The 27,092-nt window shown below is 38.3% G+C and overlaps 1 protein-coding gene across 2 annotated transcripts in view; it reads left to right on the top strand.

Moving 5' to 3' along the window:
* The window catches only part of LOC122790142 (glucagon receptor-like), a 2,645,547-nt gene that overhangs the window by 829,035 nt on the left and 1,789,420 nt on the right, over nucleotides 1-27,092 (top strand). For both annotated transcript variants that reach the window (XM_044057770.1, XM_044057782.1), the window contains one exon: nucleotides 24,032-24,225. In XM_044057770.1, the coding sequence (XP_043913705.1) occupies nucleotides 24,166-24,225 (60 nt within the window). In that variant the 5' untranslated portion in view covers nucleotides 24,032-24,165. The remainder of the gene's footprint in view (nucleotides 1-24,031; nucleotides 24,226-27,092) is intronic.

The raw sequence follows: 27,092 nt of genomic DNA, 5'->3' as shown, positions 1-27,092 counted from the left end.
ATAGTGCCACGAACTGGATTTCTTTGTATGTTATTTTGCTCTTTTACTCGCAGTGAAAATGCCAGTTTTACTTCTAGGCCTACCTACCCCCCCCCCCATCCTTGTTAAGTTCATGATCTATAGCATGACCTTCCTTGTAAATCCCTATACCAGCTTAGTGAATCTTATTTCATCAAACACCTTCATTATTTCATTCCCTCTCTATGGTTTTGATGGAACAATTCTCCAGCCTTGTGCTCAGGCATTAAGGTCTCACCCTTACAGCTTGGCATTTATGCTCAAAACCTTATACATCCTTTAAGGTGTTTGTCATCCTCTCTTTCGGCAGTCAGAGATCTGTATACCACATCAGATCACTAGATCTCACATTTTTCCTCTAGTCTGATGGCTTTGAAGGCCTTTGATTTTCTTTTTTCCTGTGTTCTTCTGCTTCCTCTTCAAGCACCTTACAATTAATGGTCTGCTTGTTGTAGCATACTAGCCTCCCCATCACATATTTCTATCTTTCTTAAACACTGAGTATTTAAGTTTCTCCCTGTTTCAGTTCCTTTTATCATTTGCTCATGTTTCTCTCACTTCAACTTTGTCTGGTTTCCATTCCAGTGTAACTTGATCTCCTGACATTAATTAAAATGACTCTGCACCCTTCCTACTACCATTTTCTGTTATTTTCCTACCCTAGTTGCCTATTTTTGCTTCTGACACATAACTTACATCAAAGTCCTTTTTACCCCTGTTTTTAAACACTGTATCTTCTGTTTGTCCTGATAACCCCTGTACTTTCTTGACTGTTGCTGTCTTTGTTTACTTCCTTGACCCTGCTGCAGCTTTTTTGTCCTCCTGTAAGTCTTATTCCCATCTTCCCAACACCAGACTTTAATGAAATGATTATTGTTCTATCCTTTTGACTTCTGGTTAGAGGCTGCCCTACCCAAAAACAGAGGAAGTCCATCAGAGGCATAGAAATTTGCTGTTTGACATGAATGCCTCCCAGTCACCCACTAGCCCAAATCCCCAATTAGTTGGCCTTCTTTCTGAGCCTGGCATTCTAATTCAAGTACTTTTCCTTCCTTGTTGAACCAATAAAAGGCCTTTGTCCTTCCAAAACGTCGACTACATCCCCGAGCTCTCTTCATGTTCTGATTACATCTCTGTCATCCCTTGTGGCCCTTGCCAACATGTTGTTGCCTGCAGGTACTATGATAGGTATATACTTCTTGCTATCCATGGGAAGTTCTCACTCTTCCTAGAATGTCTTGTTCTGAATTACATATCTACCAACATTCCTTAATCATATACCTGTTCACTACAACTTCTCCCTTCCCAATCCCACTGTCATCTCTGCAGCAGCTAGCCTTTATGACACTGCTTATACTTGAATACATTTCATTTTCCATAAAAGATGCTAATGTTAGCCATCTCCATATTGCCTGATTCAGGTCATATCACCTTATTCTCTTTGTCTGTGCCACTTCTGAACGTCTGTGTTTTCCACCAGTGTTCATATTTTCTAAGCTGTCTGAAAGACCAACACTTCTTCTAGTACCCTTGATCTCCATGGTCTTTCCTCCTACATTACCTAATGCAACCCACGCTTCCCTTTTCTCTTTTGTACTGCCTTCTTCCACAGCAGTGTTCTCTTTCATCCATATGTTAGTTTTTTCCTTTTCTTCTGCACTTGTCACCTCCTGGCCTTTTCTGCCTGTCTCCTCTGCTTACCCAGATTTATTCTTGATCTGTTCCTCTTTAGTTTCGCTTTATTGGTACTAACTCATCTTTTCCCCATATTTTCTATTCCAACTTTGCTCTGCTATTTAGTATGCCTTAAGTCGTGTGCAAACTTGAAATGGCAGGCAAGTGTACCTTTATGAAAAAAATAGGCAAGTCTATATTTGAGTATCTCAGACCTTCTTTTTATTTTTACAACAGCAAACAGGAAATGATTTCTGTTTGGAGATGTAAGACTTTTTAGTGATAGGTTTATCACCTCCCGGAGCACCTGAAGCGTGTCCTCAGAAAGTTAATGTCTGAAACAGGTTAAAGTTCTGTCATCCGCAGTGTCAGGTTGAGTTCCTGTAATTTGGGATAAAGCAGACTGCCCTTCTTCTTTGTGAGCAAGCTCACTTTGTAAGATAACTTGTGGTGAAGACTTCTGGCTATGTGAAGAAAAAAAGGGAGCCAGTGCTGCCTGGGCCAGAAATGAGTCACCAGCAAAATTGTTTTGGTCTATTCTGTTGGACCTTCAGTAGATCCTTTGGGATTAGATGTTGAGGGGTGAGGCATAGAGGTACTTCCCCTCCCAGCTGAAAGACATGGTGTCCATCCTTTGGGTCTGGGCAGAAGGAGTCCTGGAACAAAACAGCTTGAGATGCCTGTTCTGAGAGGAGATGAACATATATGTTTGGGGAATATACCATCTATGAACTATGTCCAGTAATATCTCCCTGTTTAGCACCCATTTATCTGTTGATCTACTTACAGAATTTTTTAGTACATTTTGCTCTGATGGAATGTATATCCCTTGAAGAGACAGATTTGCCTTCATAACCTAATGCCAATCCAGATGCTGTAGCTTGCACAGCTGATAGGATTGTGAAACTGAGATGTAGAGAGAGAATTTCCTGAGAGCTAACCTGTATAAAAAGGTCATCCAGATAAGGAACAATTTGAACTCCTTGAGTTCTGCAAAATGCAACAGCTGGGGCTAGGCACTTTTTAAAAACCCTGGGAGTCTTTAGATAAACAGAAACAAACACAGAATATAGTCCATGATGAAGCAGAGTGACAATCCAAAATAGGATGACCTGGATGCTCAAGACCAGGGTTGCCAAGCACCTGTTCGATCTTCAGACACCTCAACCAAACAATTTAAATCCTCTGGTAGTTCACGCTCTGAAACACACCGGCCCCAACATTTTCAAGTTTCACGTGTTGGACCACATATCAAAATCACCATTTACCAGCAACATCAATGCTCAAATAGAGAAAAGGGAACTTATTTGGCAGATCCGAATCCAAGCCAGAAAACCACCTGGGCTTAACTATGCCAAATAGCTCATACTGGTCCTAAACCTGAGGAAGCTTAACCACAAACTGTTCCACTAATTCTCATGGAATTCTCATGTGGCGCAGACACGACCAGTCAGATGGTATATACTTCATTCATTCAGCGATTTCATCTTCTTTTTTTAGATTATTTTATTTTATTTTATTTTTTGTATACCTGGTTATTCAATTTACATTTTCATGCAACTAATACAGCTAGCCGTTTTGTACAACCAACCCCACTCTTTAATTTTGATATATATCCTTTGAATATGTTTTTTTTTTTTTTGAGTAATTAACTTCTTTTTTTATTCTTATTTTTTATCTCTATGTGGCTGTTTTTAGACTGTTTTGTCTCCTTTATTGTTGTTTGCTTTCCGCATCATTTATTTATTGATTATTTTCTTGCTAATGCTCGTTAATGCTCGCCGTAGTATCCCTGCTATTTTCACAGAATGCTATCTGAATGACCTACTCCATTGTTCCCTCACATCTTTAGTTTGGCTGTATATTTTCCCCACTCCCACCCCACACTTTCACCACCCTTCACCACACCCCATCCTCCTCTCACCACCAGCCTCCCACCCTCTTTTTCTTCTCGGTGTGAGTCCAAGAATGGCCCCTCAAGTTTTTTCTATTTTCCACCCACTCGTTAGCATGGATAGGCTCTTTTCACTGTCCACTCTACACTCCTCTTCCTCACCCCACTGTGCCCACGAATGTGCACTTGTTGATGTATATTTGTTTTTATTTAACCGTTTTACCCTTAGTTACCGACAGACAGTTTTTTGAGCTTGCTTTAACGCTGTGGCTTTATCAATTGTACATGTGTTGCTTTTCCGTGCCTTTGATCACTTAGCTCAAGCTGTGCCAGCACCACTGTGCCTTCTCTAGTCCCACCACCCATTGCCGCTCCTACCTACTACTGCATGCACTTCCAGGCTTCTTTTCTTTCCATTTTTGTCTTCTCCATTTTGTACTCATTTCTCCAGCTGTTATTCACTTATCTACATTTGCTATAGACAGCTGGCTCTCTTTTTTAGCAATGTTCCCTGTGTTCTTTTCTGGATTTTTATTTTTATTGCATGGTGTATTTCCTTTCATTAGATCTCCCTCATGCCCCCGATCCTTTGGCCATTTTCCCCCTTGTGTTTCCAGACTCTCAATGCATTGATGCCGCTTTAACATAGCTACCTCAGACCCTCTTTTTACTCTCTGCACTCCCTATCAGCTAGCTTACATTAGCAGTGGCCCACCTTGCCTTTATGATCCACCTACAGCACTCCTCTTCCCCGGGCTTCCCTACTTTTTTCAGACATTTATATTTTAAGCCAGCCACGCCACCAGCGTTTAGCCACAGTTCCACACCACCACCGCAAATCCTTACTGTTATCCTACTGATAAAGTTGTGCTCGTTTCTACATATATTTATATTTGTACTTTTATATTTGTTTATTTACACTCGTCCACATCTCTGTTTTAGGCTTTTGGCACCCTGCTAACTCTTGCTGGCCATGTTTTCTTGTTTTTTCCTCTCTTTCTGTCCTCTTGGCAACCTTTAGTCTGACCTCTGAATTCCAGTATTTAGGCACGTATCTGCCGCTCTTCACCATTACTATTAATCCACGTCCCGCCCTCCCTATCTAAGCATTTTAAGTCCATTCACACTACCACACAACCAGGTCTTTGTTCTTTAGTTAAGGAACACATGGGATTCTAGTTCTTTATGAATCCTTTTTAAACACTACTTTACACTATTAGGTTAAGTGTCCCTGAGGAATTCTGTGGAAGAAAAGCACCTTTAGTAACTCCAGAGCCATTTTAGTGCTAAAAGTGTGTTATTAATTTTTTAATTTGTTTTTAAAGATTTGTTTCATGTAGTAAATACTTTTTTAAGCAGCAATATAGTAATCTGATTTTACGTAAGTTCTTTTTACTAAATAATTGAGTTTAACTTACTATGGTACAAAAAACAGGAGGCGTGCCCTATATTCCCAGGCTTTTCTCACTACACCATTCACAGATAATGGTTACACCCACTCTAGTGAGACAAGCTGGACATGCCCACCTTCTGCTGTATAAATGCATCTGCTAAATGCTGTTAGTTACTCTGGACAGTGCTTTGGACAGGTTCACTAATAAAAAAGAATCCTCTCCAAGACTGAAAGTGTCTGTACTTTTATTTTGCTTTTGCTCCACAAAAGGCTGTTCTTCCTATATAAGAGATGGTGGTATTCAGGCGCCCAAGAACCAGGACACCTGATTATCCTCTGGGCATTTCAGGCCAGTTTTTTAAAGACCCCTTACGTCAATTATTATTTTTATTATTATTTTCACACAGGGCTGATCCCGGTCTTTTTAAAGACCACACTCTAGTCTATTTAAGACCGCACACAAGGCTAACTTTGGTCTTTTTAAACACCCCACACTAAAAGATTGATTGAAACATAAATACAGATCCTGACCTTTCTAAAGGCCCACTACAGGACCACCATGCCTTTTCGAAGGCCCAGTTTAAGGACAACTAGGTCTGCCTTAAAGGTGACAAGGCCTTTTTCAAAGCCACAAACAGATCCAGCTCCATGGCCAATTTCAAGGCCCATGCCAGGGATCATTGTCCTTCTGGACAGAACATCTCCACCAAGTTAGAATATTACTGTAAAGTAGGAGGTAATGACAAAAAGGCAAACTCTGCAATACTAAAAAAAGTTTTATTAAAATAATAAACAACAAACCTTTCAGATTAAAGAATCCTTCATTGGTGTAGTATAACTACACATAAAAATCTGCATTAAATTCTAACATTCGCAAGAAAAATGAGGTACAGCCCAACCAACCACATCATATCATTAATTAATATAATAAACCATATAAAATAAATATTTAAAGATAGATACATTAAGAATAGTTATGACAAAATAAAAACTTCTATTTCAAAGATAATTGTTTAAGTTTAAGTACAGGTCTGACACTAACCATCATGTTGATTCCAGGTATGTGGTCCAAAAGGTAAAGCAGATAACTGCAAGTTCAGTGAAAAGACAGAGAACCTGAGGAATGTTCTGCAGGTGGAATGAATGCAGAGATTCATGCCGATTCATCGAAGGCAGTTTGAAGATTGCAAAAGCTCTAAAGCAATTTACCAAAACCACTTTCAGTGAAGATTAAAAGCATGTGGTTTTGATGCGTTGCCTTCAAAATCTTTGCATTCACCGAAACTACCTTCAATGAGATGCCATATGCCCAAATAGAGATGTCCAGATGTGTACCCGTCAAGTGTAGAGAGAGACCAGGGAAGGATGAAATGAAGGAGAGTTTCCATTGATATCATCCTTGAAAGTTGGTACCTTCCGACAAGTGTTGAGGTGTGAAAAATAAAGAAAAGATCTCCAAATTTCTTCTTTTTTGGGGACCAGAAAAGTCTTGAAAAAAAAAGCCTCTTCCTAGATGCTGGTGTTGCACAGTTCTGTGCTGGTTGGTTAAGGAGATCCTGTAAGAGAGGAGGAACTAGGTGCATTTCATTGGAAGGAGGAGGAAGAGGAATACCCCTCAACTATGGAATTTCCCTCCAAGACATCTTGTAACCCTGAATGAATGACAGAAAATACCCATATGTCTGTAGTGATGAATTCCCAGGCTGGAAGTGACAAGGTTAAGATTATACAAAAATGGAATTCCTGGAGTGAAGATGGAAGAAGGTGGCATCAGATAGGCTAATTTCTATGGAAAATAATATTTTCCAGACTTGGAGTTCTGGTAGATTTATCATGAAGTCTTTTCCTAGGCTATTTTATCCCTTTATGATACGGTTCTGATTTCTGCAGACAAAGGAAGAGAGCTTAGCTGGGTAATTTATTTGATACCTGGCAATGATGTGAGAAAAGTCTGTTTAAAGTCCTGCATCATTTTAGTCTTCTTCTACAGAGTCTTGAAATGTTTTGCTGCAGAACATCCAAAAAAAAAAAGATCCCTTTGAAGGGGAGAATCCAAAATCTTGGTCTTAATATCCTCAGGAAGGGACTCTAGGCAAAACCGTGTAAATTTCTAATAACCGGTCCAGAACCACTGGGATAAGTCTCTACAACATCACAGCTACATTTTATAGACTGCCTAGAAATTTGTGCAGCTTGCCAAGCAGCAAACCTGCTTGTTGTTTATAGGTTAGTACTAGGCTAACTGCCTTTGTGGGCCATTTTAAACCTAGCCATTTACCCCATCTGAGAATCAAACCCTGCACTTTGTGTTTGTAAGGTAAACACCTTAATCATTATGCCAACCTTCTTTATTGAGACAGTAGGTTAAAAGCACCAAGACTACTGTCTCAGTAAAGAAGTCTGGGGTTATGGCTTTCTGAGTGCTTTTGGCTTTTTGTCCTCCGTGGATTTATTCATTATGCCAAACTCCCACCCTTTGTATAGGTTTGTAGTAACTACTAGGCTACCTGCCCTTCTGGACTATTTTAAGCCTAGTCAATTTCCTTTCCTAAGTTGAGAATCAAACCCTGTACCTTCTGTATGTATGGTTAACATCTTAACCATTATACTAACCCCCAACACCTTTAGAAACAGAAGCCTCAGGATTAGCTACAGTCTTACTTAGATCACCTAAAATGAGCAAAAGTTATTTTGTCATTTAAGTCTGGTAATTTAAAGCTCTGAAAGTAAGTGTGGCAGAAGTATAAACCTTCTTCCCATACCTATCTGAGGCTCTGCTAGCTCTGTCAGATGGCAAAAACATTAGTTGTTGGCAGAAGCTTAGTAGATTTGTCAGTGGAAATGAAGAAAGCAGAGGGATCTGCTACCAGATTTTTGTAAAAAAACTTAGGTCATCAGGTACCTTATAAAACTTATCAGGTTTCTTGGATGCAGGAGGCTGGGAATCATGAGAAGTCAAAGTGAATGCAAAAGACATTCAAGAAGGCCTCCAGTACTGGAGGGACAGGTGAAGGTGTATGAGCTTCTACTTTCAGCAAGTCATAATATCTTTTTTGTACATCAGACACCCGCTTGGATTCCCAGTCAAAGCGCAGCATCAGTGGGGAAGTCAGGTGACAAAGTGTCCTCCTCATCAGAGGTAAACTGGCCCGAAGAATGGGTGTGTGACGAATACGCTAAGGAATCTTAGTCAGAATCAGATTCCCCATCCTATTGCTCAAATGAGTACTCATGCTCTTTCTTCTGAGGGGGGGGGAGAAGAGAAGTTGAAAGGAATAAAGGGTATTTCAGAGGGGGGGGGGAGAAGAGAAGTTGAAAGGAATAAAGGGTATTTCAGAGACAAGATGGCATTATATAGGCCCTGTGACAACTCCACTCATTCCTTTTCTTGAGAAGTCTAGACAGGCGAAACATTTTTGGTTTTCTGTTTCTTTTTTTAGGGGTGATGATTACCCTCAAGAAGGGAGGCAGGTTGGAACCTTGGTGGACTTTCAAAGTTCCAGGCACCTCTTTCTATACAAAGATTTGAGGAATTCCTGCAGTTCCAGTGAAACAATCATCCTCAGTTCCCTCTTCTCAATGGTATCAGTATGAATAGGCTCATCAGTTGTGTGAAAGCCAGACACCATAGCAGCCTCCACTGGGATCATGGTAGTGGGTGCCTAAAATAAATTTAGATGTCCCATGGATCCATGCAGCATCTCAGTGTGTGCATCTGAATCAGAGTGGGCAGCAAACAGTTAAGGCCTAGCCTTTTTGAATTTCTTTTTTGGTGCAATCAGGGTTTCCAAGGATGACGGTTCCTCCACCTTGATTTGCAAGAGGCACTTCAGATGTTGAGTTTCTAATTATGTATTTAACAGAAAAAATTGAGTATGGAGGGTTTTAGGAACAAATAATTGAAAGATCTGACAGTTGCTGTAATCATGTTCAGCTCCTACACAAAATAACCACTAGAAGTAGAGGTCCTTATAAGATATTTTCCTACCAAAGTCACACTTCCCTCTGTTAACTGACATTAACAAATCTTTCAATGAAAATATGAAGAAAAACAGGTTGTCTAACTGGGCACTTACATGAATAAGTGTAGGCAATGGTAGCAGCCAACAATATGGACAGTATCTAACACTCCTACATCTTCTTATGTGCCCCTGTGCCCAAGGGCTTAGGTCATATGCTGGATGTACAAGTGTATGAAAGGTTTAGAGTTTTGGTACACTGGCTGGACATTAGGTCACCTCAGTGAGATTGTCCCCACAATTCTGATTTTTTCATATGTAATTTGCTGCCACCTTTTTCTAAAGATCTCATTTCCAGTTGTTTTATCTCTGTCACTATACTCACTACTTCCAGTATAGTTGGTTTAGATTTTGATTTCCATTTTCTAGTAATTGCTTTTTTGGCAGTCACCATTATTAGACACAGCAAGGCTTTACCATGTCTAGGCAAGTCCAATTCTATATTGTAGCTCAAAAAATCATCTCGCTCATCAGACCAATCTGCCCACTCAGCATCTCCAACAGTGCATCCCACAGGGAATGTCTAAACTCCACCAACTCACTACAATCTCAGAAAATCTGTTCCCAGTGACCTCCTTCTTCCCCTTCATACCTCCAACATTTGCTGTCTGCCTGAGGAAAAATTCTCTGGAGTCTACTTGGGGTATAAAAATATCTATGTAAACATTTTCAGGCAAAAATCGAAAATCGTCTAGATTTTGTTGCATATTTTGGAGACACACCTATATCCTCCTATTGTTTCGTTGTGAATGGCTTATCCATTTTATAATCTCCTCTGACTGATTGTCATAGTTATCATGCAATATTTTATATGGTCTACTAATTATTCCTTCTTTAATGGCAGCTTCTGTTCTAGATTCTATTAAAAACTCTACCAGTGCTGGTCTTTCATTTAGACCCCCCCTATTTCTTTCTCTTTATCTATACTTTGATATTAATCCCTGATAGGGAAGGCAATCTCTAACCTGCAGTCCAAATAAATTCTTGGTATCTTCCCATTCTATTATCTTTCCCTGTTTAGTTATTTGTTCCTTTGCCAGTTTTCTCCAATAAATTCCAGCTCCCTCTTGCCTGTTGTCTGTATCCCTAATTCCAGTCTTCCCTATTGGCAGAATCTCCTTTCTCCATTCCCATACTGGTTTAGTTCTTAGAATACTTTCTGCTTCTTTATGGATATAATATTCTGTATGATTATTGTTATTCTCCTTAAAGGCCTACATCCAAACTCTCAGTCTCTCCTCCTTGTTTCTTGAGCGTTCTTCCTGTTTCATCATCATCATCATCATCATCATCATCCCTTTCCACTATGAATTCAGATATGGAAAATAAGAAAACAAGGGGGGAAGTAAAAAAGAGGATTAGTAATTGAGACGTTAAAGAAATAGAAACAAAAGTTATAGATTAGCAGCAAAGTGGAGGATTTAGTGTAGAAAATCCAACTCTAGTAATGTCACAGCATGATGGAACAGTGAGAACCCCAAATTAAGGAGAAAAAGGTGGAATGGGAAGCATCTGTTGCCACATGAACATACTCTGGAGCCTTCAGTATGAAACCAGTAAAACAGTTCAGTTGGAAATTACACATCAGGGGAAGGAGCAGAAAACAGTGGCAGCTCACAAAGTCAAAGTTGTGGAGTAATAGGTCAGTGAGTTCCCATATGAAGCAGCAATGAATGAGACAGGTTGCATTTGAAGAGAATGTCACAGGAAGACATTTTAGAACTTTCAGCAGAATGTTTGCCAGAAACATACAATAAAGAATGGGCTCTCAGTTTAGAAGAAAAAGATCTAAGGAAAGAATTGCTTGATTTAATAGAGAGAGACATTAAGACCAATGAAAGAATAAGTTACAGAAAGTCAATAAGACCCAAAATGTTAGAAGTATATTAAAACAAATGAACACAGTAATGCAGACTATTAACAGAGATCCATGTGATATAACAGAAGTAAATAAGATATATTACTGTGCAGCAACATAGTAACAGATAGTCTTAACACAAAATACTGGGTAATAAAGCAAAGGAAGGGAAGAAATCAAATGTTATCATGCTTGAAGTATCGTATAGAGAAAACTATAAAGCAATTAAGACAAGAAGTGTCACTGTATAGAAGTGGGAACAGATGAAAAAAATACTTAGGAAGATAGACATGATAAAAGCATTGCCCAAGATTAAAACAGACTATGATCTATGGGAGATAAACATGAAGAATTTATGGAATATATAAATAATTTAAATGAATATTTTAAATTTACTGGTACTTCTAATAATGACAGTATTAATTATCTTGATGTCTTACTTAATAAGAATTATGAAAACATTAAATTTGAATCTCAAATTTATAGAAAACCAACTTTTTCAAATGATTACTTAGAATTTAAAAGTAGTTTTCTGCTATACACAAAAAGAAATATAGTAAAGGGTCAAATGGTCTGGGTAGCAAGAATGTGTTCTAACACTGATATAGTAAAGAGAGAAATGGGCACACTAGTAAAATTCTTCTCTGAAAGAGGTTACCCATTAGAATTTGTACTACCCATTTGTGAGCAGGTTATTAGCGAGTGGGGTAGTAGGTATAAACCCCTGCTGGGATCCTATTTAGTAAAGGAGAATGAAACTAACACAAGGAAAGATTATACTCAATCCATGGTGGTGACTTATGGAGAAACAAGTAGTAAGATTAAGGACATTGTCAAGAAAAATTGGGTGTTGTTCAAAGGGAACGAGGAAATATTAGACATAGTAGGAAAAGAACCAACATTTGTTTTTAAAACTAACTACAATTTAAAATTTCTATTGGAACACCCCATTAAAGTTAAGAACAATGTGAGAGGGACAGCTAGATGTGGAATATGTGAATATTGTAGGTACATATTAGCGGGAACCTCAGTATTGTTGGAAGTAAGGGACAGGGAGATAAAACTAGCAACAGGGTCCTGTACTACCAAAGGACTGGTTTATATAGCTATTTTTCAGGAATGTCAACATTTTTACATAGGTAAAACCAAAAGAACTTTAAGAAGGAGGATCTATGAGCATTTGTATGCTGTGAGAAAACATGATGAAAATAATGCTATGTACAGGCACATTAAAACCATCCCAACCATTCTTTCTTATTTGGTATTCTGGTGGTTACTAGTAACAATCCGAGAGAGGGAAACTGGAAAAACAACTTGGAGAGGGTGGAAATTGGGTGGTAATTGAGACTTAACGCCACGGTAACCCCAGGCATTAATGACAATGTATCTATAAAACCTAAACTGAAACATAGGGCTACTATTTTGTAATTAGAGAAGAAACTTGCTTAGTAAGCAACATTTCTTTCCATTCACAGAAACATTAAAATTTATTATATTTTTTAATAGTTTCTATAGAGTTAATATGATTTAAACCTTAATTAGTTAATTGTTAGTATAAAAGTGGGAGTGGGTTTTAGCAAACACAGTTCTGAAGAAGTCCTAGAGCAGGACGAAAGTGCTAGACTGTGTTGGATACACTACAGTTGTGTTTTACCTGATTTGCATGTTTTTTATGCTATTTGACTGCCTTGACTGGCTTGAGTAATAAACCTGTGTTTTTACCAATACTTTGGATCATTTCATGCCTGTGGACTTTTTTTGAGGCAACAGCATAGAGTGGGTTTGTTTTTTCTTTGTGGCGTTTTTCCACTCTGGTCACTGGTGTTTTGGTTTCTACAGACTATGATCTATACTACACTATTGCAAATAAACTAAAGATATCAGCACAGGCAGAAAGTACAAAATAAACAATTCATTGATGATCCAAAAAAGATTTATAGAGAACTGGGAAACAAAGCAAAAGAAATAGAAACACCACAAAAAAAGAAGAAATAAACACATTTTGGAGAAATGTGTATGAAGGCCCTATGGAACATAACAAAGATGCTGAATGGATAAAAGAAGCTAAATAAACAGATAAAAAGTTCATATCTACAGGATATGAAATGAGATGAAGTAACAGCCAGGGAAATACCACCACACAGCATGTTTTACTTATACAATACGCTGACGATTCAACTCTTATCTGTTCAGCTCCATCACTTCCCACCCTACAACAACTCACCCAGGAATCCTTTAGCTCTGTGGAAAGTTGGATCACTCATATCCAACTTATCCTAAACCCTAATAAACCCAAATTACTACTTTTCACCTCCAACAAAACCATTTGCACCCCTCTATCATTCACTATTTCCTCCAAAAATGGCACTATTATCTCTCCCTCTGACCATACCAAACTTCTAGGTGTTGAAATTGATAAAAATCTACACTTTGACGTCCGCATTTCACAAACTATCAAAAAAGTCCTTACAAAAATCGGAATACTATATAGGCACAGGAAATCCCTCTTGAAACAAGCACAGATTACCCTAGCCCAACTCACCTCTTGTCTACCCTAATGTATGCTGCTCCAATTCTTACCCAGCTTAGAAAACTTGACCTTGCCAGACTCGAATCATGTTATAATAAAATCACCAAGTTTGCAAACTCCACCTTTAGAACCCACCATTGCCAGGCTCTAAGGGAACTACAATGGCTGGAACTTCCCCAGCTACTAACCTATCACCAATTAGTCATTGCCTACAATGTGGTAACACATCCAGAAAAAAAACATGCACTAGGCCAGCTTCTCTCCCATTATAATGCAAATCATCCTCTCCAATCTTCCGACAAATCCCTCCTCTGTATCTCTAGGGCTAACAGTACTGCAGGAAAAGCACTGTTCTCCCACTCCATAGCTAGAACTGGAATAATCTCCCTCCTACTCTGATTTTTGCCCCTACCCCTTCTCACTTTAAAAACTCACTTAGAACACACTTAAAGAATAAGTGGCTATGTCCATGTATTGCATAAGTCCTCAAATTATTCCACATATATACCTCATTTCCTAATATACCTACTGTAATATATATTACAGTCTAGGTCTACTCCTAATGCTGATTGAATTGGTATACTTATTCTGCTATTAACCATGTGTAACTGTTTTTCCTGTATATATAGGTATTTGTTATGTCTTCTGCTGTATACTATATTTTAACATATTGTTTGAAAATTCTCTGTATACTGTATTTTAACATATTTTGTAAAATTTTACTTACTGTGGAGTTTTTCTCCCCTGGCCTGGTTAACAAATGTAAAATAAAAATAAATAAATAAAATAAATAGAAATTGAAACAAAATTAAGAAAAGCTCCTAAATGGAAAACCCCAGGCCCAGATGCAGGACCTCTCTTCTGGCTAAAAGTATTAACATCTTTACATGAAGATTTAGCCCTGAGTAAGAACTACTTATATACTCAACCCAAACAGATACCAACCTAGTTAACAACAGGAAAAATAATGCTCCTACTTAAGGGAAAACCTGCAAACTATCCTAAAAGCTATAGACTAATAACTTGCCTTCAAATGACATATCAATTATACACTGGAATTGTATAATCATTTAGATGAAAACTCAGTCATGGTAATAGAACAAAAGGGGCAACATGGAAGTCATATTGAACAAAGGATCATTTGTTGTTAAATAAATCCATAATGGAGAATTGTGAAAGGGGAAGAATCTAAGTATGGCATGGATAGATTACAAGTATTTGACTGCATTTCATATTCATGGAGAAAGTAGTTCTTACAAATGTATAAGATAAACCCTGCATTGATCAATTGCATTACAGTGTCCATAAAACAATGACAAACCACTTTGCAGTTAAGTCATGATAAAGGACAAATTATTATCCCAGGGCTAAAATTTTTGTAATCGCTGCTCTTTTGTCTTGCCCTTAACCCATTGAGCTGTCTACTTAACAGATTAGTTCATGGTTACAATTTGGTTCCCAGACAACAACAAAGTGTAAAGACTTCTCATCTTCTTTTTGTGGATGTTTTAAAACTGTATAGTTCATCAGATGAGGAGCTGGGAGCACAACTGCATGTGATCAAAACTTTCTTAGATGATATAAGAATATCATTTGGTCTTGATAAATGTGCAAAAGCAAGAAATCTGCAGCACCAAGAAAATATCATCTGGGACAGGAATTTGATATAAAGGGACTTGACCATGAGGGAGTGTGCAAAGTTTGGGGAGCTGATAAAAGATCATCAATAAAACATGAATAAATGCAAACAAAACTCAGTAAGGAATATTTTAGAAGACTTAAAATTCTGAAACACCCTGACATTTAGGAACAAAGTCAAAGCTTTAAACCAATTTGCTCTTCCTGTTCTAACTTACAGCTTTTGGGTGATTGACCTCCCCAGAAGGTATTGGATGAGTTAGACAGAAAAACAAGAAAAATGCTTTGTGCTTATCAAATGATATATATAAAAATCAGTGTATACCAAGATCATATATTCCTTGTTCTGAAGGAGGTATGGACCTCCGTGAAATTGATTACATCTATAGATCTGCAGTTGTAAGACTGCATACATATCTGCTGACCTCACTAGAAACCTCTGAAACATGAAAAGAGAACAAATCTAAGACGTCTTCCCCTCTTAGTTAAGCAGTAGCTTATCAGTGTCAAGTGGGAATGGAAACCAAACCAGTAGTTGACAAAAATGAGCCACAATGTGTTATAGAGAATGATGAAATTTATCTCTCATGGGATCACCTATTACCAACAGTTTAAAAAAAAAAACTGATGCTAGTAAACCATATATAGTAGTCCTTGAAAAAAGACAAAAGTAGCATTGATCATTGAAATTGCTACAGCCACTGATTGCCACATCTTATGTACAGAGAGACACAAAGTCATAAAATACCAGGATTTGCAGGCAGAAACAAGGGTGATGTGAAAGAAAGATACCCAGACAGTTCCAATAATAGTAGGAGCAATGGGTCTCATAAATGAGAATTTGTTGAGGTATTTAGATAAGCTGCTGCTACATGCAACTCCATATGAATTACAGGAGTCAGTTCTGGGCACATTGTTGGTGCTGCGAAGAGCACTTCAGGCTAACATCAAAGACTGAAACAATATTTATTATTTCACAAACGTTAATCTTATATTAACTTAGGAATGGAGTCCATTCTCATCATGGTATTAAAAACCCAAAAGACTTGGAGAAATTAAACCAGTAATGAGTAACATTTCCACTCAAAAACAATGTTTTTCTAGCCTTTCTAAACCAATGAAAATGTCCCTAAATTTTAATGAAACCAGTGTACCACACCATCTCTTCATAATAATTATTATTATTATTATTACTACTATTATTATTATTATTATTATTATTATTATTATTTTATTTTATTATTACTATCACCTCTACTACAACAGTTTCAGATGCCTTTTTTGTCCTTTCCAACATTTTACAGTTTTGTTTCTATAATATTATAGTCCTTGGTACTTCAAAGTATCCCTTCTTAATACATCCTCTTCAATCACCCCCAGTCCTCTATCAGGCTAAAAAACTGAGGTGTTTTTTATGTCTTCCTCACATCTTCTTCCCTGGCTGACTTCTTATTCAGATATAACATTTAATCTAGCACAGAAAAAAATTAGGAAGCCTCTACTAATCAGCTTCACTGTTTGGAGAAGTAAGAGATGGTAGTAGTTTTGAGCGGAGGACTCATCTGCCCATTTAGAATTACTACAGATAAAAGGATGAATGGGACTTCTAGATACTCCACTTGACAGCAGAGAGACACATGTAGCAAAATTTCCTAGTTGTATGAAACTGCAAGCGGGTCATTAGACCATAAGAGATGTGTCAAGATATGATCGAGCTAAAAGGAGTTTGGGAATATTGTGGATCCAATGGGCTATAATAGACTTCTTCAACTATGCGATTGGGTAACAGAAATTATAACCATATGTTAAAAGATTACAAAGGCACTTACACTACCAGAATGGAGCTCTGTAGAATACTTGGGTGTTACATTCATTCTGTTGTGGTACTATCTAAGGCATGTATTTGCATTGTGATCAGATGCCACATGTTTTGTTTGTTTAACCAATATTCTCTATTTGCAATGTATTGAAGATATCAGCAGGTTGTCTTTCCTCCTTTATATGGCTGTGCACTGATCCTGCTCCCTACTCTGGTGTCATGGTGGAGAGTAGTCAATAAATGTTCTGCCTTTAATTGCCTTGGCTGCACATTGGGGACATTAGCATGTTATGTTAAGCTGGCAATTCAGTTCAGCAACTATTTCCAATAGCTTGTGCACTGCTACATCTCAGATGTATCAGGGACAGTGTGTGCTTATGGTAGCAGGTTAGACCTCACCACAACGGGCAACAGAACGGGTAGCTGTTTACAACAACAATGACAGCTGTGATGATGTGAGGTATTGTCACCTATTCCAGGAGAAGTAGGGCAGTGAATGTGTAATACATACTAGTATAGCTGGCTGGAATTCTGTAAAGAATTACATGTCATTTGTATATCAAACTGATTTGTACAGATGCTTGTGTTGCAAAATGTATTTGCAAATTTACTTGTGTTAAAAAATGTATCAACAGTGTGTCCTGCTGGACAGACAAGAAATATACAGACTGTACTGTTATAGCTGTTGAAATTAATATTGTATCAGAGGATACTGGAAGAAAAGAGGTTCAGCTCAGCCCTAGCTAACATTTAGAAAAATATCCTGAAATTGAATTACTTAACTTAGGCCATAAATATTGCATATTACATTTCTGATTGCAGACAGAGACAAAATGTCTGGGAAAACAAAGACTAGGAATACAGCTGTATTGTCTCTATCAGGGAACTAATTGCTACTCTGGAAGGGTGGAAGGTTGAAATTTTTTATGACTTCCAAAATCTGCAACTGATCTTAGCAAAGCTCTATGTGTGTGTATTTTGACTCATATTTGCTAAATCTTGGCAGCTTCTAGCCAAGGGGGTAGTTTGGCAACCATAAATCATATCACCAGATGTGTGTGAAATCATTCTGTAAGCCAGCTCTGTAATGATATTTTAATACTAGATGAGACTGAAGTCTCATGGCACTCTCTTTTTGGAACTTGACAAAGAAGGGTCCCTCCCATTTCATCTTGCTTTGCTCTAGCAGGTGACCAAGGAATAGTAATTCTTTAGATCAGTCAGGAAAATATAGTGAGATTAGTTAAGTACTGTTTTTCTGTATCTGTATGAATGTATTCATATGTGCTATTTTAATTCTTCCTGTGATAGAAACTCTGGTGTTTATTGTAAATATATATTTTGTATTTTCATGCTCTTTTTTATTTATTATTAAATATATTTAAACTTTCAGATGTGGCTGGTCCTTTAGAGAATATTTTAAACTTTGAGAGTACTCATATCTATTTGGTGACTCTGTGGCCACTCCTGAAAGCCTTACTACATTGGTCAAACACTATAATTTGTATTAATATTAATTTCACTCAGTATAATTAGGTACTCAGAGTCAGACTGCTGACCAGTCATGAGTAGAGTCCCACAGTGATCGGTCCTGGGTCCTCTCCTGTTTGGTATCTACTTCTCAAAAGTTCAGATGACTGCAAGCTGTGAGCCATTATTAAATCCCCAAATGATGTAGACATCCTACAGAAAAGCCTCACTGAGGCCAATGACTGGTGTTGAAACCATGGCCTTAAGCTTAATGCCATAAAATGCGTTGTCATCCCCTTTGGGAAAAACTCAGTTCCCACTAATTACCACATCTATGGGAGCCCACTGAACACTGAAGGCGTTATAAGAGATCTGGGGACACAGGTTGACAGCAACCTCTCCTTCGACCACCACATTGCCACTGTGGTTAGAAAGTCCTTCTGTGTGGCACATCTCATTACCAAGGGTTTTGCATCCAGGAAGAAAGAGGTCATCATCTCTCTCTCTACTCTTTCCTCATTAGGCCAGTCATCGAGTATAATGGCCCATTTAACATGTACCTCACTAGACATATGCAACAGCTGGAAAGGCCACAAAAGTACCTCGCAAAGAGGATCCTAGGCCTTAACACATGGACAGACTCATAAAACTCCATCTCTCTTCTCTGTCTCATATCATCTACTAATGAGCTATCTCTGCTTGACTTACAAAGCCATGTCTGACCCAGCTCTGTTAGAAATGCTATATCTGAATAAATCCCAATCCCTCCGCACCACATGCTCCAGAGACCTCAACCTCATTACCACAATCAACAGAACATGCTGGATGGACAGGTTCATAACCCAGGGACTGGCCATGCTCTAGAATAGACTTCCCATGCATGTCAAGCAGAACACCTCACTGGCCCTGTTCAAGAGAAATCTTGATGAGTGGATGAGAAATAGAAAGTTCACCCCAGGGATCACTCCAGTGGCTCTACTTGATAGAGGCACTGAGAACTAACGTTGGGCGGCATGATGCCAGGGCACTTCTATGGGCTAGGCTTGTAAAGGCTCCAGGGCCATTAGCCTAGTACACACCTACGAACCTATGAACCGTTGTAGGAGCCTTAGAGTAGCTGGCTTTGGAGTGTATGGTTACAGTGTAACTACCTTATAGTCTGGGCAGAAAATGGCTTAGCTAGTAAATCTGTGCCAGCTTTTCCCAGGTGTGTGTGTATGTGTGTGTGTGTGTGTGTGTGTGTGTGTGTGTGTGTGTGTGTGTGTGTGTGTGTGTGTGTGTGTGTGTGTGTGCATGTGAAAATCAAATCTCAAAGAATGTGTGTGTCAGCTACTTGGGGCAGGGACACAAAGCCCTGGATTAACAGAGAGGGTGTTGGAGGACTTGGCATGGACACTCAGCTAATGAATCTATTCTACAGCTATGCCAGTGGGAAGTCTTACTGGGGACCTGGAGAGACAGAGAGAGAGAAACCTAGACCCCAGACTGAGTGTGTTTCCTGTGTGCTCTTAAGGAAAATTGTGCTCGATGCAGAGATCTACATCTGGAAATACTGTGTGTGTCCATTTTTGTTCCAAGTAAACATCCATCTCCAGTGTTAGTGGTGAGGATTCAGACTCCTTTATTACTGGCTCAGACTGGGAAGATGTCACAATAACACCAACTCCAGCTATAACCCAAGCTGCTATGAAACAGGAGATTGAAATGTTTTACAAAATAAAATTTGAATTTTCATTGGAAAAGGGCTATGTGTTAAGTAGCATTTGGATAATAGCTTCTGTATAAGATAAATGCTCTGTTTAAGGAATCCCATACAGGTCACCCTTGTAGTGTATAAATTAAAAGCAGAAAGACTAGTTTGGTGGCCAAATTCAGTCAAAAAAAGATTATATGCAGAGTCTGTGTGCCTTGTCAAATAGATCAGAAAAAAGAAGATAGACAAGCACAATTTTCCATCATTGGTAGCTTTCTTGCAGATGATGGTTAAGGTTACACAATGATATTGCAGGTCCCTTTATGAAAATAATGTTCTTGCTAGCAGTGGATGCATATTAACATGGAGACAGTTATTTGGTTTAACTGCAATCATGCCTCAATCTGCCACTAATGCAAAAACACTTTTCTCAACAAGGCTTTCCTGAACGTAGCATCATTGACAACAGAACCCAGGTTACATCAGAAGATTTTTTTTAGTCAGAATAAAACAATGTATTCCACAAGTATACCATGGCACCTAGCAATCATGTCTCACAACTTCTTTGCTCAAGATTTCTTGATAAAGTCAAAACTATTATGGGGAGAAAGGTCTAAAATCATAGATTTTTTTTTAAATATTACTCTAATTTGCCTAAAAAAATTAGTAAAACCACAGGTTTTGCTTCAACATGAATTTTTTTTGAGAAACGGATTGCAATCTTCAGTGATTTACCAGAATGTCTACAATTTTATGAGGGACAAGGCGTAAATATAAGAAAATGTCAAAGATATTCTGAGAAATCTGTGACAAGTCAGAGCTATCCCATCAAGAATTGAGTTTGTGAGAAAATTCTTATAAATCTTTAAGGCAGGTATGAAAAAGAAGAAACACCCATGGTGGAAAACAGATCATTCAAAGAAGCATATGTGGGATGGCCAAAGTGGTTCCATACATTACTGGGGGTAAAACCTATCCAAATTCATACCAATTTCAATGATATAATTCAGGTATATTTTCTAACCATAACAGGCAGACATGTAGTGGATAATGACATAACCATGCTGATGATGTGACTATAGAGACTAGAAATTCAGGCAGCGACTGAGGTAATGTTTCAGATGAAGACAATGGTAGTTACCAGTCCTGCCTTGTTACCTGACTCTTGCAAGAACCTATCATGCAGAACAGAACATGCAAAACAGTAGACATGTTGTGTCAATGAGCCAGGAATGAATCCCAGAACTGAAGCAACAGCAAAGGTTAGAAGACCACTTGATCATCTGACCTACTGTCTAGTGAAACTAAAGTAGTGGTTTTATACCTAACTGTAAATGGGACTAGTTTTGTTTCAGCAGTGCTTATGCAACCTCATCTGTGGACAGTGTCTGCGGACATTCAGTATATTCATTACATTATGTGTGGAAGACATAAAGGATGCAAGTGTGGCATACAGACCTCTGCATTTAGATACTGAAAAGGAAGCCACACTAGAAAATATAAAGTGACTACCATGTGTGTATTGGCAGTCTTTGTTCATTCAAAGCTCTGTCTGACTTGGCAATAAAGTGATTTTAATTGTCCTTCTAGATCTTCTTGTAAGTTTTACATATATAACAGTAACCTTCAACAGAAATGCTGCACATAAACACATATGTTACACTAAACCTGCATATATGCATCCATGTCAAAATAAAGAATTAATATAATGTCGAGTTGCAAAACAGTGAGATGGAAATTATGAAAGTTTACATTCACAAATATCCATATCTTCGGAAGTTTTCACTGTGAAAGGAGTCAGCTGGCCAATGTAGTGAACTTTGCCCTTTTCACCACTGTAGTGCAATCTCACCTGGGGGAGTGTGGGGGGGCAAAGCCTCCCCCCAACTTGGGTAGGTTTTATTTGCTTTGGTTTGTTTTTTTAAGTCTTGTTGGCCAATTGTCAATTACCCTTGGAAAATTTCGTCATTTCCATCTCACCATTTTACAACTTGATGTTATAGTAATTTGTTACTTTGACATAGAGCCATATATCTATATATATATATATATGTGTGTGTGTGTGTGTGTCTGTGTGTATCTCAACGCACGCACAAACATGCACACTCTAGTCAAATGTATGTACAAGCATGCATACAAACACATCATGGACACATCATGGACACATGCAGCACACTAAAAATGAATACACACACACACACACACACACACACACACACACACACACACACACACACACACACACACTTACTCCAGCCTATAAAGGTAGGTCCACACATGCTCATCAACAGCACATACACCTTTCCCCAAGCACAAATGCATACAATGCAAACATATAGCACAGACACACACAGACATAACCACAATGCAAACACATAAATACATAAACACATCCACACACATACAAACACACCATGGACGCATATACCACACTAACATGAACTTACACACACACAGACACGCATACACTCACACACACACACACACACATACTTTTAATGCACTTTGAGAAAGCTCATGCCTGTGGCATGAAGTACACAAAGTGTATGCCCATCACTGGTATACAGAGAAGCAGAGGAATTAGTCTTTAAATCCTGTTAGACACAGTTTGCCCTGCCGCATTTTTTATTTAAGAAAACTGAAAGTGTAGCAAAGTGAAGTGCCTATCAACTTTTAAAGCTGTTGTATCTTCTGTTTCTGTTCTTTGGAAGCTGGCCCTGGCTGGTGTTATCCTCTAGTATGAAACTCAAGCTTAACAGTCCTTAAGCACCTGTCTGACATCAGAAAGGTACTTAACATGCCTGATTTTCTGCAAACACAGGGCTCCAAGCACTAAAATCTGCTTATCATCTCTTCCTTTTCATTCACCCATCTTTCTTCTGAGAATAACTTCTGTCCAGTAAGACCCATTATGCATCTGGCATTGTATGTTTATATATATATATATATAGTTGCACTTTGGAATCTCGAAATACTGAAATGTCGAATTTCAGTATCTCGAGACCAAAGTGTTGAAACTGCAGTTGGGCAAAACTGCAGTATCCCGAAGCTGGAAATGTCGAACCCATGGTTGCGATGGCGCATTAGGTAAGTGTTATTTTTAAAGGGTTTGGGCTAGGGTTTGTGTGTATGTGAGTGTGTTTGGAGTGTGTAGTGGTGTGTTTTGGTGGTTTGTGTGACCTCGGAGTTAGTATATATAAGTAGTGGGGGTGTGGTGGGGTGCATTGTCTTAGTTTCAAATACTTTGCTTTCACTGATCAAGTATTAGCACCATAAGAAGGGTATTGTACTCTAAAAGATTATATTGAGTTTTTGTAAGATCTTGTTCGTGCATTGCATTTAAGAAGAGTTATTCTTCTGTTGGAATGGTTTACAAGCAGGACCTCTGCATACTTTTTTCTTCTGCCAGCTGTAACACTTACTTTAATTCTAAATTGTGAGTAGCAAATCAGCATGTCACCGTTGTCACAAAGTGGAATTTGTGTGGTATTCATGGTTAATAAGACACAAGCAAAATACAAATTCCATCATTCTTTTATCATACTTTCATATAAATACATTTCAAGATCAGGCAAATAATATGGCAAAAAGGAAATAAGTTCATGACAAAATGTTGGTAAAAGTTAGAGGTCCAGAGGTAGTTACTAGGTTTGAAGTCCAGTAGACCCTTGAGGAGCCTAGCCCAAAATCCCCACAACACTTTCTCTTTGAGTGACTTGTTCAGTGTCATGCAGTAGGTAAATGGAAGCTGTAGGAATCAAATCCTGGACTGTAGTAAACATCTTATAGGCAACTCACAGCCTTAATTTTCTGTGTCTAGGTATGGGACAAGTACAAGTTAAGCAAGCTTGCATTGATTAGACAAATTCAGGAAATGAACTAAACCTCATCCTGAGAAAAACTGCAAAAACTATCAATGCAAAATAATATAGCAAGAAATTCCAATGTAATGAGAAATGAAGAATATGGTAAATGGATAGTGTCATCTGCATTCACTGTTGCTTATGTTTGTGTTTTTCTTCCAGTGAGATGCTGTATGTATGTTTGTGTACAGTTTTACTCGGGCAGCCTTAACCTGATGTGCAACAATAAATTCTGCAGCATGTCTGAGGACAGAGACATCAGAGCTTTTTTGTCCACATGCCTGTTCTGAAGCTGGATGATGGGTGAGCCTCCCATAGTCTTTCTGCTGATGATACTAATTTGGGGAAATGTTCAGGTAAGTCTGACATTACTACTACAAATTATTCTGTGAATCTAATGTGACAGCATGTACAACCGCAACAAAAACTCAGCTTCCTTCATGATTTCATGATGTAATAACCAGCTAACTTGCTCCTGTTACTAAAATGTTGCATTATATTGCTTAGAGTATATCTGATGATTAAATTAAATGCATCTTTTCTTAGTGAAATTTTTAATAGCAAGCAAAAAAAAAGTGATGTAAAGCAGTTGTTTTACATTAAGAAGGTTTGCGGTCTGCACTGTTGTGGCAGGACAGGTAGCTTACATCCTTCTAAGTTTGGAATTGCTGATTGAAAGCTCAGTGTCTGTTATTCTAAAAATGTATTAGTTCTGGTTTAAGCACTTGGGCTTCAGGCCAGTTATTTTTCATTAAGAAGGTTTGTGGTCTGCACTCTTGTGGGAGGAGAGGCTAGATTCCGCCCTTCTCAGCTGGGAATTTCTGGTTAAAGGCTTATTGTACCTGCTTATTTGAACTGTTTCTTTCTGAAATTGGTGTGCCTTGTTTGCTATAGCATAGACTAGATTCAGGCATGCTGAATTTAGCTTTGTTTGCATAACTTGAGCACTAATCCAGACCATCTTTTTGGAGAAGGTTCCCCTGCACCCTAGTGGCAGGAGTGTGCAGTTAGAACTTGTCTGATTGAAGACTGCTGGAAGCTCAGTTTTGAGCTTTTTTACTGGTTAATTGGGCAATTTGTTTAAATCAATTTGCTTGCTTTCTATTGTTATATATAAAAAATGCACTTTATTCATCTGCTTTTAATGTATTTGTGTTTCTTCCTACTTTGTTACTTTATTTTGCTTTTGTTCTTTGTTCTTAAAACTACTTAATTGCATTTATTCTGCTGCATTTATTACTGCTTGTTAGTAGCCTGATTAAATTGTAACTGTTTTTCTAAGCCTTTGATTGAAGCACTTGGGCTTCACACCAGTTGTTTTACATTAAAAAGGTTTGTGGTCTGCACTGTTGTGGCAGAACAGGTAGTTGGGAGTTGCTGATTGAAGGCTTAGTTTCTGTTATTCTAAAAGTATATTAGTTCTGTTCTAAGCACTTGGGCTTCGGGCCAGTTATTTTACATTAAGAAGGTGTGGTCTGCATTCTTGTGGGAGGAGAGGGTAGATTCTGATCTTCTGAGCTGGGAGTTTCTGGTTAAAGGCTAGTTGTGCCTGCTTATTTGAACTGTTTATGAAATTGGTGTGCCTTGTTTGCTATAGCATAGACTAGATTCAGGCATGCTGAATCTAGTTTTGCTTGTATAACTTGAGCACTAATCCAGGCCATCTTTTTGGAGAAGGTTCCCCTGCACCCTAGTGGCAGGACTGTGCAGTTAGAACTTGTCTGATTGAAGACCGCTGGAACAGGGCTCAGTTTTGAGCTTTTTTAATGGTTAATTGAGTAATTTGTTTAGATCAGTTTGCTCATTTTCTATTGTTGTATATAAAAATGCACTTTATTCATCTGCTTTTACTGTATTTGTGTTTCTTCCTACTTTATTATTTTGCATTTGCTGCTTGTTCTTAAAATTACTTAATTGCATTTATTCTGCTGCATTTTTACTGCTTGTTAGTAGCCTGATTAAATTGTAACTGTTATTCTAAGCATTTGGTTGAAGCACTTGGGCTTCACACCAGTTGTTTTACATTAAGAAGGTTTGTGGTCTGCACTTTTGTGGCCGGACAGGTAGCTTACATCCTTCTAAGCTGGGAGTTGCTGATTGAAGGCTTAGTGCCTGTTATTCTAAAAGTGTATTAGTTCTGGTTTAAGCACTTGGGCTTTGGGCCAGTTATTTTACATTAAGAAGGTGTGGTCTGCACTCTTGTGGGAGGAGACGGTAGATTCTGTCCTTCTGAGTTGGGAGTTTCTGGTTAAAGGCTTATTGTGCCTGCTTTTTCGAACAGTTTCTTTCTGAAATTGGTATGCTTGTTTGCCGTAGCATAGAGTAAATTCAGACATGTTAAATCTAGCTTTGTTTGTATAATTTGAGCACTAATCCAGACCATCTTTTTTGGAGAAGGTTCCCCTGCACCCTAGTGGCAGGACTGTGCAGTCAGAACTTGTCTGATCAATGACTGCTAGAACGGGGCTCAGTTGTTAGCTTTTTATTGGTTAATTGGTTAATTTGTTTAAATTAGTTTGCTCATTTGCTACTATTATATTAAAAAAATATACACTTTATGCATTGCTGCTTAGCTAGGGTTAAACTATTCCTGGTGCCATAAAGTCTGCTCTTCAAAATTTCCCTTAGAACTAGCCAGTTTTTTTAGTTTTAGCACTCACATCTTTTTTTTTTGAGATCAGCACTTGTTCAGAAATCGTTATAATCACTAAATAAGCTACAAATTACTACAGCACTCAACTTTCCTCACTTGTCTAGAGGAAAACAGTTTTTAGTACTTAATAAATAAGCACCTATCCAGGCATGTCTAACGGTCAGCTCCCAGTGTTTTCTCCTGTCTACCTGATGAATCTGGGCATCTTGGGGCAATGCAGCAATTGCCGTATGTACACAGACAACCCATTCCTCCTACCACCCAACAATGTAACCTGTGAGAGATGCACTTATATAGCCAAAACGAAAGCAAAGCTGTCTTCACCCAAGACTGGACTAGAAAGTCAAGAGAAGAAGGTTAACACTTACACCACACCACACTCATCACATAGTCCCTCAAAACCTTCACCACCAAAACACACACATAGAAACACAAAACATACACCTACATTCATGGAGGCTCTCAATAACAATCTGCTTAAGCAACAGAGACCTCCAAAGCAGAAACATAAGCAACCTCCCCCCCCAACACAACCCAACACAACCCAAATGACACATAGCCACAAACTCA

This window comes from Protopterus annectens, chromosome 1.part0 (assembly GCF_019279795.1).
Source record: "Protopterus annectens isolate FY-2018-M chromosome 1.part0, PAN1.0, whole genome shotgun sequence".
Lineage (NCBI taxonomy): Eukaryota > Metazoa > Chordata > Ceratodontiformes > Protopteridae > Protopterus > Protopterus annectens.
The sequence above is the reverse complement of the archived record's forward strand: the minus strand, read 5'-3'. Positions and strand labels throughout refer to the sequence as shown.